Here is a 13,467-nt window from a genome sequence, read left to right on the forward strand (position 1 = left end):
CCTTGCTGATGCTTGTTACTCCTCCCTTTGGCTGCAGGTGCCGCTCCCGCTCCTCCCATTGACTACAGGTGTTGCACCCATGCCGTCTATTGGCTGCAGGTGACGCATCGGCTCCACCAATTGGCTGCAGGTGACGCATCCGCTCCGTCAATTGGCTGCAGGGGCCACACCCATTCCGTCTAATGGCTGTAGGGGCCGCCACCATTTCGTCCATTGGCTGTAGGTGCTCCAGCTATGTAGTTGCAGGTGCCGCATTGGCTACGTTCATTGGCTGAGAGTGCCGCTCCCGCTCTTTCCATTGGTTGTGGACACTGCAGCATCTCCATCTATTGGCCGCAGGTGCCGCTGGCACTCCGTCCATTGGCTGCAGGTACCGCACCCGTTTCATCCATTAGCTGCCGGTGCCGCTTGTGCTTTGGTCGGAGGTGGCCGGTAGACCCTGTCATGCGCACTTAGTAGGCGGCGCTAAACCCCCTTCATTTCCATGGCGACCGAGGAGGTGGCAGCGGCTCGCCGGAAGGCGCTGTCTCTGCTCCGGGCAGCTCGTTCCCGCTACGAGAGCCTGCAGATCTCGGACGATGTGTTTGGTGAATCCGGCGGCGGCAGCAGCAGCGACGACAACCCGTTCTACAGTACCTCGGCGGGCAGCTCGCAGTCCGACTGGGAGGAAGAGGAGGAGGAGGAGGAGGAAGAGCCGGGGGCGACTAGAGGGAGTGTGAGGCCGGCGGACACCGACCGTGAGCCGGGCGAGGAGGAGGAGGAGGAGGAGGCGGGATGGACAGAACGACTGAAGGACATCGCCTTTCCTCCGTTCACTGACTCGACCGGTGAGGGACGATACCGAACACACTTGTTGCCGCCTTGTCCTGTTATGTGTGTGCATAGATCCTGTAATACCTGGAACCCACTGGGTTCTTTCAGCCTTCCGTGCACACCTTGTGTTTGTTTCATCCATCCTTGGCAGCCACGCGAACTACAAAGGCTGGGCGGGTTTATGTGTAGACCCGTGTTGCCTCTGTCAGATGCCTCAAGGTCTTCCACGATGCCCGTGTGAATAACTGCGGTGGAGCAAGTGTCTAAGCTGTGTTTCTGTTTACGTTCACTTCCTGTGCTCAGATTTCTCTGGTGGTTAATGAGATTTCTATTTCCCGTATGCAGTTTGATGATCTGATTGAACGAGTTGTCCTACATGGTTTTTTTGGGGGGCAGACATCTCGTCAAATATTTTACTTTAGTATTTTGGGTTTTGGTAGATCAGCTTGAGTTTTACATTGATTCCGTGGTCTGTATTGCAATGACTTGTGATTAAAGTGCCGTCATTATTCACCGCAGTTCTTTAACGGAAATTGTTGGTCAGTCATTTACATTTCTAAATCCACCCCAAATGCCTCCAGTACTGTAGTAGACGAAACGTTCGGTTTATTTAGTTAACCTAATTCTTGCTGTATATTCAAATTGTACATACAAATAGGTAAACAACGTGCAATAATCAAAGGAAAGTGGGAGCAGATGGGTATGTTATCTGTAGAGTTCTCGATAGCAGTATCCCCATAATAGTGCGTAAAAATAAATTTCCGTGTACAGAAGGTCCTCATTTATAAATGACATCTTGGAAGGATGCAACCGGATTGATAGAACTTGGTTTTTAAAAAAAAATTGATGGCTTTTCTTCGCAGATATTTAAAGAAATTAGAGTTCTTAACGTTTAATTTGAGTTGTATTCCTGAATTTTCGGTACAGTTTTTCGCAGAAGATTGTGGTCTTAAGTCATGATTTGATTTAGGACGTTGGGTTTGTTTATTAGGATGCCAGTTTCGGTGATATAACCAGTATTTATTTATCTGAGAAAAGATAACTTGGCAACTAAAGAGGCCGTTTGTCCCATAGTGCTTCTGCAGATACAAGATTTAGAGTTGTCTTGACAGTGTACATGGAGTGGATGTTTCTTGTGGAAGGATCTAGAACTAGAAAGTTGTTTATAAGTAAGGAGTCCCCCATATAAAACTAAGATTTGGCGAAAATGCCTTTCTCACTGAGTCTTTTGAATTTTTTGCCTCAAAAGTTCAGTGGAAGTAGAATCTTTGAATTAATTGTTGAGTGGTTCTTCATAAGTAAAGGGACATAAAGTTGCCACAGGTAGATGGGACTGCAGGATCAAGAGTACATGCAGAGAGTGGTGAGTGCGTAGAATGGGCTGCCGGCGACTGTGGTGGTGGTGGATACCGTAGGGTTTTTTTAAGAGAATGCTGGACAGGTACATGGAGCTTAGAAAAATAGAGGGTTATGAGGGTTAATAGAGGGTTATTACCCTAGGTAATTTCTAAGGCAAGGACATGTTCGGCACAGCTTTGTGGGCTGAAGGGTCTGTATTGTGCTGTAGGTTTTCTATGTTTCTATGATTAGATCAGTTCGTGTCCTTATTAAATGGCGGAGTAGGTTTGAGGGGCCAAGCGTCCTGTGCCTATTCATAGTTGTAATGTGTTTGTGTTCCTAGATCTTGCTCCACAACCTGTAGGTATGGTAAAACTCAAAGTTGTCTAATAGGTACTTTTTAAATACAAGAATTTTTGCCTCCAATACCCATTTGGGCAGGTGGGTGTTCAAATGCCCACTCATTGTGTTTATAAAAGCAAGTCCTTGAGTTTCATCACCGTTCTACCAGTCAACTTTATCTGGGAGCTGGGGTACACAGATTATATTCTCTCTGCTGAAAAAATAGTTAATTCCTGTATCCTTGTAAGCCGAACGAGTACCATACCTACCCCTACATCACCTCTGTCACTACCTTTCGGCCCCAAGCAGTCCTTCCAGATAAGGCAGTACTTCTCCTGTGAGTATTTTGGGGTCATGTATGGTATCCGGTGCTCCTGGTATGGCCTCCTGTATACTGGTGAGACCTGACCTAAGTTGGGAGACTGTTTCCCTGAGCACCTGAACTCCATCCACCAGAAAAAGCAGGATCTCCGAGTGGCCACCCATTTCAATTCTACTCCCATTCCAACATGTCAGTCCATGGCTGCCTCGACTGCTGCGATGAGGCCACACTCAGACTGGAGGAGCAATACCTTGTATTCCATTTGGATAGCTTCCAATCTGATGGCATCAGCACTGATTTCTTGAACTTCTGGTAATGCCATCCTCCCCTTCACCATTCCCCATTCCCAGTTCCCTCTCTCACCTTATCTCCTTTGCTCCTCCCTTCTTTTTCTCCATGGTCTTCTACCACCTCCTATCAGATTCCCCCTTCTCCAGTCTTTTATCTCTGTCACCTATCAACTTCCCAGCTCTTTACTTCACCCCTCCCCCTTTCCCAGTTTCACCTATCACCTACCACCTTGTACTACTTCCTCCCCACCCCCACCTTCTTGCTCTAACTTCCCATCTTTTTTCCAATCCTGATGAAGGATTTCAGCCCAAAACATTGACTGTTTACTCTTTTCCATGGAAGCTGTCAAGCCTGCTGAGTTCCTCCAGCATTTTGTGTGTGGCAGTAATTCCTGTTCACCACCTTTAGGCCTCTCTCAAATCTCTCCTCAGTTGGCTTTGTTTCAAAGAAAACATCACCAGCCAGCCCTTCGCTTCATAACCAGAACTGTGCATGGCATACTAGCTCTGACTTAACTAATAATTTATACAGTTTCAGCTTGACCATGTTTGTGTTCTAAACTTTGCCAATAAAGGGAAGAATCTCTAAGCTGCCTTAACCACTTATCTGTCTGTTTTGCTTCCTTCAGGGATGTGCTGACATGTGCCTTCAGATCTCTCTGTAGATTGCCTCTTATGCAGGATGTGATTGAACCAGTCACTGTTATGGCCTTTTAGTTTCACATTTTTTAAATTACTTGAATTTAAGTCTCCAGCTGCTATGAACAGAGTTCAAATATGTTTAGAAGGATGTTACTGGGCCTTGTGGATCTGAGATGTAGGGGAAAGATTAAATAGATTAGGACTTATTTCCTGGAGTGTGGGAGAATGAGGGGAGATTTGATAGAGGTATACAAAATTATAGGGTAAAAGTAAGCAGGCTTTTTCTACTGAGGGTGGGTGAGACAAAAACTAGAGGTCATGTGTTAAGAGTGAAATGTTTAAAGGGAACATGAGGGGCAACTTCACTTGGTGGTGAGAACGTGGAGCAAGCTGCCAACAGAGTGGTAGATACAGGTTTGATTTCAACATTTAAGAGAAATTGGAATAGATACATGAATGTGAGCGGTATGGAGGGTCATGGTTCAGGTGCAGGTTGATGGGACTATGCAGCATAATAGTTTGGCATAGACTATATCAGCCAAAGGCCCATTTTTGTGCTGTAGTGTTCTATGACTGTTTTTCGGATGCTGAATTTGGAAATTGGTTTCATATTAGCCATTATGCTCCCAAGCCTACAATATGATGTTAGGATTCCTATGCATCTTCTATCCTCATCCTTTTAACAAGTGGTTTTAAGTTTAAAAAGCGCTGTTTCAAGGCCAAACACACGCCAGTCGTGAAAAGTGTGGAGGTGGAGTGGAAAAGGTTCAAGAGATGTACAAGCAAATAAATTGCCTCCTGGAATTGCAGTGTAGACACGTTATTCTATGCCCTCATTCTTGTCAGATGTTACAGTGGAGGAACTTCACCTACAGGCCTCATAATGCTCTGTGGTCATGAGTAAATCAGCTGACTTCTCAATATGCCAGGTGATTTTAATAAAGAGTTTAGTGCAGCACCATAGGAACTACTGATACTGAAGCTGGAGCTGCAAGATCTTGTCATCAGCAGCTGTATTTCATTCATCTCTCTCAATTCATCCAAAAAAGCAAAGTAAACCACTGATGAAACTTTTATCCCTTTGTCTATCCCCAGAATTCTATTCTCAGTATCGTTTTTGTAATTTCTGTATTTGGAAAATTAAATGTGAACTTAACTGCTTAATAGATAAATGAGCAAAGTGAGCTAATTCCAATCTAAACTAGTTTTATTAATACAACGGTTAAATATTGTCTGTAGTTTTCATCTGAGTTTTGAGGATGGGCTAAAGTACTTTGAAGTCTCTCCTTAACCATTACCATTCCTTTATTTCGTTATTTAAAGTGGTTCATATAACTTCTCTTTAATCAGGCTTTTGGCCATTTGCCGTACTTTTTAATGACAAAATTAGTTTGCTGTTGCACTGTTTTGCTTGTTAAAATTACAGTACCAGCGCAATTACCTGACACTTGATAGATTCCAGTATATCAATTATGCTGGTCAACCCAATATTGCCCAGGGTATTCCTTTGGCACTATCCCTCCACTGGACCAGATGTTCTCCCTGAAGTGTTGGAGCATGTTGGCTAGTGAAGCTTTGGATAACAGAGCTTGTATTCTATTTCCAATAATCCTGATAGCATTTTGGTGAATGTCTTCTGTTTGCAGGTCTCCAGCAAGCTCAACCTTTTAGCTCATTCTCCGTAGAGCAATGCAAGGACAGAATACAATTTTAATGGGATGGAACTTGGAATGATACAGTTTATAATGAGAGAAGCACTCTGTTCATGTTTGTCTGAATAATGTTTGGTCAGATTGGTTTTTCCCTGAAGTGATATTCAGTACACTGGATCAAATATTTTACGTAGACCAGAATTTAAGAGTGCCTTGTTCCTGTTTGTTAACAGCATTGGGTTTATTTGCTATTTATATATTACAATGTAACTGAACCAATCTTTTTCTCCCCCTTCCACAGGTCCTGTACATAAAATGCCACTAAATGCAAGTGCTATTGACTTTTTTCAGCTTTTTGTCCCTGATAATGTTATAAGGAATATGGTTGTTCAAACAAATATGTATGCCAAAAAGTACCAAGAAAAATTTGGCTTTGATGAAGGTTGGAGTGCCGTTAGTCTTCCAGAGATGAAAACCTTCTTGGGATATATGATTTCCACCAGCATTCACCACTGCGAGTCTGTCCTCAGTATATGGAGCAGTGGGTTTTATAGCAACAAAAGTATTGCTTTGATGATGACACAAGCCAGATTTGAAAAGATCCTGAAATACTTCCATATTGTAGCATTTCGATCCAGTCAGACGACACATGGTCTATATAAGATTCAACCCTTTTTGGATTGCCTGCAAATGACATTTGATGCAGCGTTCAAGCCTTCTCAAACCCAGGTACTGGCAATATACATTGTAAATTATATCCTATTGCATGATTAACTTTGCTGGATTTCAAGAACATTAGTTGAGATAAAAGTAGGTAGAATTTATCCACGATTTATCTTAAACAATGGTCTGTGCCCCCATTGAAATTGTATGATGCAAATTCTGCTAAGGTAAAGGTGTTCATGCCACTGTGTGTCATACCGTCAACCATTTTACAGTGTTGGCTTCCTGTTGAGATTCAGCAGATGGTGAATTATGACTTTGGCTGTACTGGGCATATTAGTGCAAGGATAGGAGGGAGTGCCATTCTTGGATAGCTGGAGTATTTAATATGGAGAATAAACTCTTCTTGGGCTTCCAGCCGCATACAGGTATCAATTATAATGGAGATTTTGATGACCAACTCTGCCATCTTCATTAGGAATGATGCCTGGGCCTGCCTAGTCCAGTGGTATTTATACATAAAAACATAGAAAACCTACAGCACAATGCAGGCCCTTTGGTCCACAAAGCTGTGCTGAACATGCCCTTACCTTAGAAATTACCAAGGGTTATCCATAGCCCTTTTTTTTTTTTAGCTCCATGTACCTGTCCAGGAGTCTCTTAAAAGACCCTATCATATCTTCCTCCACCACCATCGCCAGCAGCCCATTCCACGCACTCACCACTGTCTGTTTTTTTTTTAAAAATCCTTGCCCCTGACATCTGTTCTGTACCTAAATCTGTAGTCCAACCCTGCTGATTGGTTAGTCCTCATCCAATCAGGTTTCCGCTTTCCCACCTTCTTTACAATCAAATTCCAGTTCTTACTGATTTTTTTCTGTTAAAATTCTTTTCCTCTAGTTATTTCAATGGCTTCCTCTACCAGGTGGTCCCAAAAACTATTGGCATGGCATAGTTGTTTTGTGCCTTTGAAATCAATCCTATGGCCATTGCAAATGTCATATTCTGCAACCGCTGATTTTTCCGGGTAACCCAAATGGATCACCTTCTATGCTCCTTGATGTGAGTTTCCACATTTGCATCCTATCTGGTTGATGTATGCTGCTCCATGTTCACAGGGAATCCTGTAAGTGCCAGCCAACCTGAGTCCTAGGTCGTCTTTGACCTCGAAGCTGTGGTCTGAGCTGTTATTACAATAATTGACTTAGGAGGCAGAATTAACTCTGGGTTCCACCTTGATCTTGGCTGTTTTGTTATTTAAAAAAATCTCTCAGCAATTTTTGCTAAAACTGTTATTTGACACAATACGATCCTTTTTGTTGTCTTCTTGTGATATTCATTACCCATTCAAGACATATTCAGTCCTAGAAATAATTGACCTATAAATTGCATTAACATGAAAAACTGGAGGCTTTCAAGCAGATTAGACGCAGCAGTGAAATATCCTCTCCCTTTCCTTCACCATTCGCTTTCATAGTGGTTGCTGGAGCTGTTGACAAAGTCCTGTGTGTCTGCTATTTCTGGCATCATCTCCCCTGCTCCACCGCACTAATCTTGCTCTCTCTAATCCCTTAGTCCACAACCTTTAAATTTATAATGCTAAGATACCTGATCACCTAAATATTCAATGTTCTTCAATACCTTTTCACTACTATAAATATCTTTTTTCCACAATCAGGTTTAACTAGCATAGCTTATGAAATTTGTGTACTACAGCAGTACAGCGCAATACATTTTTAAAAATCTAAATTGTAATAAGAAATATATGTAAATAAGTTGTACAGAAATAGTGAGATAATGTGCATGAGTCCATTGTCTGTTCAGAAATCTGATGGTGGTAGGGAAGAAGCTGTTACTAAAACATTGGCTGTGCATCTTCAGGCTCCTGTACATCCTTGATGGTAACAATGGGAATTTGTTTTTTAATTAACAGCTAATTGGGTGGTTTTAATTTGTTCAACATCTAATTTCTTAATTGTATGAAGACTAGTAATAGGCACTAACTACTGAAGTTAGCAACTAATTAAACAAGCTAAGACTAGTTAAATGTCTATTTCCTATGTTTTTCTATCGGTTAGAATACCCCAACTTGAGTAAAAAGTATCCAAATAAGAGTAAGGTTGAACTAGAATATTAAATATTTTTGACATGAAAAATGGGTGCCTTTTACGAAATAACCAAAACATATTACACTCAAAGAGAACAGTAATCGAAATATTTTTAAGTAGCTTTAAAAGTACTTTGAATTTCTTTTATCACCAGACTATTTACCCAGGTGCAGGGAGGGTGCTACCTGAATACAAGAACATTCTTGTAATCAATAAGAATCATATGAATTGCTATTTAAAGGAAGATCTCTTGTCTTAGCAAGAGCTAAAAAGCACTGTATCATTTTGATATTTGAGCAGATTCATAATGGCATATGTGAACTTCATGTTATTTTTAGATCACTTTTGAAGAGGGGACTATGCTTGCAGTACGAACAATCAATAAGAACCCATTTATGTTGGCAGTAAATGGTAGTTAGTGAGCCTACTAAACCTTAAAATAGATGACGTGAAGGCTATCACATGACTTCCTGGCTTAAGTAACTAAGTTGTTCCTTGCCAAAATGGTCTTGTTTGAGAAAGAAGATTAAATTCACTCAGCAATTGGTCTGCGAGAATACTTAGCAAAGAAGCATATTAAGATAAAGGAGTCCCATTTGACATTATTTGCTTAGATTTTCAAAAGATTTTTGATGCTGTACCTTGCAAGAGTAGGCAAATGAGAAGGATGCAAAAGAAGGAATAAAAATTTGTGTATGTCTCAGAATGGGAGAGATAAAGGTAGTTAGGCTAGAACATTGGTAAATAAGTTGAATTGGTAAAGGAAAAGAAAAGCATAGTTAAAAATTCTCATTATTTTTAAAATATGTAGAGGGAACTGACTGTTTTCAAACTCAGCTATCAGTATGCAGAATAAGTAATGAGGAAGGCAAAGGCATTGCTAAAAGTATTAAGAAATCTTGTGCTGGGCTTTATTAAGACCACGTAAAAACTTCCCCCCCCCCCCCCCCCCCACCTTTTTTTAAAAGAAAAGATACTGGAGGAATGCAGCAAATGTTCATTGGATTATTGGGATGTTCAGAATTTATTAGCTAAGTACCATACAAAATGTTCTTGCATAAGAGCTCATGAAATTCTGGTAGCAAATATCCTTGGATTGAAGATTGGTTGAAGGACTGAAAACAGTAGGAGTAAATGGATTGTTTTCAATTTGATGGCCGTTGCATTACAGCCTGGTATGGAAATACCAATGTCCTCGAACGAAAAACCTATAAAAGGCAGTGGATATAGCCCAATCCATCACAGGTTCCATCCTCCCCACCATTGAGCACATCTACACAGAGCACTGTTGCAGGAAAGCAGTATCTATCATCAAAGATCCCCATTATCCAGGCCATGGTCTCTTCTCACTTCTGCCATCAATAAGATGGTACAGGAGCTTCTGGACTCTCAAAACTAGGATGAAGAACAGTTCTTGAACCAGAGGGGATAACTTCACTCACCCCATCACTGAACTGCTCCCACAAGGACTCAGCTTGTGTTCTCTATTAATTGTTTAATTAAATATATATTTATATTTAATTTATATATAATATTTTATATCTGTGCAGTTTGTTGTCTTTTGCACGTTAGTTTGTCCATCTTCAGAATCAGAATCAAGTTTATTATCACCGGCATGTGTCATGAAATTTGTTAACTTAGCAGCAGCAGTTCAATGCAATATGGTACATAAGATAGAAGAAAATAAAATAAAGTAATAGTAATAAATAAATCAATTACAGTATATGTATATTGAATAGATTAAAAATTGTTCAAAAAACAAAAATAATATACATTACAAAAGTGAGGTAGTGTTCTTGGGTTCAATGTCCATTTAGGAATCAGATGGCAGAGGGCAAGAAGCTGTTCCTGAATCGCTGAGTGTGTGCCTTCAGTCTTCTGTACCCCCTAACTGATGGTAACAGTGAGAAAAGGGCATGCCCTGGGTGCTAGAGGTCCTTGATAATGGACACTGCCTTTCTGAGACACAGCTCCTTGAAGATGTCCTGGGTACTTAGGCTAGTACCTAAGATATAGCTGACTAACTTTACAACCCTCTGCAGCTTCTTTCTTGTGTGTGCTCTTTCACTGATTTTTGTTGTGTTTCTTTGTACTTACTGGCGAATGCTTGCAAGAAAATGAATCTCAGGGTTGTATATGGTGACATATACAATATGTATTTTGATAAATTTACTTAGAACTGGTCCTGGCCCCTCAGTTATTTGCAATTTATATTGACTTGAATGAAAAGACAGTAAATATTGGTGGTGACTGCTGGAGAGAGCGACAGTTGGTGACCCTACCAGGAGCAAAGCTCCTGACGGTATCACTTTGGGTTCTCCTGGACACTCAGGCCTCTCCACCGTGACAAGGTGACACACTTTGGAGAAGTACAAAGTGTAGTAAGCATATAGAATGAACTGCCAAAGGAAGTGGCAGAGGCAGGTACAATTATAAAATTTAAAAGTTCTAAGTACATATACACCACTATACACCCTGAGATTTATTTTCTTGGAGGCAATCACAGTAAGTTCAAGAAACACAATAAAATCAATGAACGACCACACCAAACAGGAAGATCAACAATCTGTGCAAATACGAAAAAGACAAAGAAAAATAATACTAGTAATAAATGAGCAATGAATATTGAGAACGTGAGATGAAGAATCCTTGAAAGTGAATCCAATTCAATGGGAATAGTTCAGTGATGGTGGTGAGTTATTACCCCTCTGGTGTCTGATGGTTGAGGGATAATAACTGCTCCTGAACTTGTTGGTGTGAGTCCTGAGGCTCCTGTACCACCTTCCTGATGGCAACAGTGAGAAGAGAACATGGCATGGATAGTGGTCCTTAGTGATGGATGCTGCTTTCCTACAACAGCGCACTGAGTGGATGTGCTTAATGGTGGGAAGGATTTTACCTGTGACAGACTGAGCTGTATCCACTACTTTTCATAGGCTTTTCCATACAAGGGTATTGGTGTGATGTTCACCACATCTCTATAGATTTGTGGTGGAAAGGCGTCTGGATGGGTACATTGATAGGAATGCTTTGGAGGGCTATGGGATCAGATGCAGGCATGTGTGACTAGTTCAGATAGACAACTTTGTCAGTATGGCCGAGATGAGCTGAGGGGCCCATTTCTATGCTGTATAAAGTTGATGACTCTGAAGTACAACAACCAATGTGGAAAGCTGGTTATAATGCAGCAGGTTTGGAATGCTGTCATAATGGAGCTTTGAAGTTGTAAAGTGCTTTAGTGAGATGTGATTTGGAGCACTGCATAAAATTTTAATCCCATTCTTAAGTGATACTTTACTGGAGATTGGTGTAGCACACACTCTGAATTCTGTGGAAAAAGATTGGTCTCTTCTGATTAGTATCTAGAACTTTAGACATTGTCATCTTGCAAAGTGATATGTGGAAGAGGCTGCAATTGTATGGGGTGGGCTGGATGCACCGGAGTACTTCCAACTGTCTGTGGTCACCCATTTGTGGATATTGTAGCAGATGAAAGTAACTTGCAACTGAATGGGCTGTAATTGGAGACCAAATTAAGGCTGACATTTGATATTAATTACTTACAAAGTGATAGTAAAGAAAGACAGCTGCTACCAGAGCTGGCTTGGTACTACTGCAGTGTGTCAGCTAGCTGTGATTGTATTAAACATTATCATATTGCTGTCTAGGATTTTTTGTGAAAATTATTTCCTATTACACAATGGTAAACATATTTCAAAAGTACTGTATTTTCTCAAGTGCTTTCAAACAGAAAATAAGTTTTTTTTAAAAAAAAATGTGAGTTTGTCTTTTTACAAACTCTTTTACAAATTCTGAGTTGTAGCTAGTTGAGTTAATCCTTCATATTGCAAAACTTGAATATTATAGTATACACAATTGTCTAGAATGGGTAAATGTAAACACTTCTTCCAAGAGTAAGAATAGCTAAATTTAAGTTGTCCTTAGAATGGCAAGATTTTGTGCAGATACTAAATACAACACTCCTTAATGGAGTAACAGACTTGTCCCAACTAAGGGTGTCAGCCCAAAACATCAACTGTTTATTCCTTTCCATTGTTGTCTGTCCTGCTGAGTTACTGCAGCATTCTTGTTGCTCTGGATTTCCAACATCTGCAGAGTCTGTGATTACTACTAAATGGAATACTCTCTAGGAAACAATGCAGTTGGTGAAATTATGTTGGTAGAATGTCCAAAAACCCTTCAATATCAATGAATCAAGTTTGAAAGCATAGTTGTGTATTTGTAATATGCAAGTATTTACATATTGCACAGCAAAGTTCCATAATTTTAAAAAGCCACTGAAGATAATTGATGGTGTTTTGGTGGTGGTACATTTTTGTGATACTGCCCATTAAATGAACATTTTGTCTTTAATGCTAAGATTAACATTAACACAGTTTTGTTTATTGCATTGATATATTTCACTTCTTTCCTGTTTGGACTAAGGAGCTGGTAGTGAAGAGGACCAAATATTTTTAAATGAATAATTTCAAGCTGCAGGTGTACAAAGTGAGATTCACTGCTACTGTTGTCATGTACTAAAAGAGGGATATTTTGAAGTAATGACATTTCTGCATTGAGATGTCTCATGAGACAGAGCATCATGAGACAGCATAATTTATTGGCCAATCGGGGACGTAGAGTTAAAATATAAAATGGTCAGTGTAGGATTCTTATTTATGTATCCTTTTCCCAGTCTCTGGCTCTCAGAATAACCACTTGAAGTGGATATACACTATCAATCAGTTTGTTTTACTTGTAACAGATGCCCCCTGACTGAGTGAACATAATTCCTGCAGGTTTCTGTTAATGTTGACAATTGCAGTTTTATATACAGTAGTTAGTTGGAGTATTGATTTTTTTTTTCACAACGAATGCTAGGTCCAAACAGAAATAATAGTGATCAGTGCTAAGCTCTTGTATTATAGACAGTAATTATGGTGCTATTAGCTTGAGTTCATCTTGCAGTGATGGCTTTACAAAAAGCCCCTCAGAGTTTTTAAAAATACAAGAACATGATTCTTCTTGGGCTTCCACAAATTTGTTGCAAATATTTAAATAGATGAGATTAACCTCACTATTGAATACTGAGATCAATACTCCATTTCCTGTGCATTTTGTGAACCTGTGAAAGCTCATTACTTGGGGGGAAATGGGCCTGATGGTTTGAGAAGGCTGCCTCATGGGATTAAACTCATTACTTTTGTTATGGTGCAAGGAAATATTGTTGGCTGTTTGACAGTTGTGTCATGATAGATCATCACTGGATACTCATGATCTTATTGGTTGTAGTCTCC

The 13,467-nt window shown here is 40.3% G+C and overlaps 1 protein-coding gene across 1 annotated transcript in view; it reads left to right on the top strand.

Moving 5' to 3' along the window:
* The first annotated feature begins 210 nt into the window (after positions 1 to 210).
* The window catches only part of pgbd5 (piggyBac transposable element derived 5), a 55,644-nt gene continuing 42,387 nt past the window's right edge, over positions 211 to 13,467 (top strand). Inside the window, exons 1-2 of the mRNA XM_073056579.1 lie at positions 211 to 827; positions 5,701 to 6,128. Coding sequence (XP_072912680.1) covers positions 485 to 827; positions 5,701 to 6,128 — 771 coding nt within the window. The 5' untranslated portion in view covers positions 211 to 484. The remainder of the gene's footprint in view (positions 828 to 5,700; positions 6,129 to 13,467) is intronic.

This window comes from Hemitrygon akajei, chromosome 9, assembly GCF_048418815.1.
Source record: "Hemitrygon akajei chromosome 9, sHemAka1.3, whole genome shotgun sequence".
NCBI classification, from domain to species: domain Eukaryota; kingdom Metazoa; phylum Chordata; class Chondrichthyes; order Myliobatiformes; family Dasyatidae; genus Hemitrygon; species Hemitrygon akajei.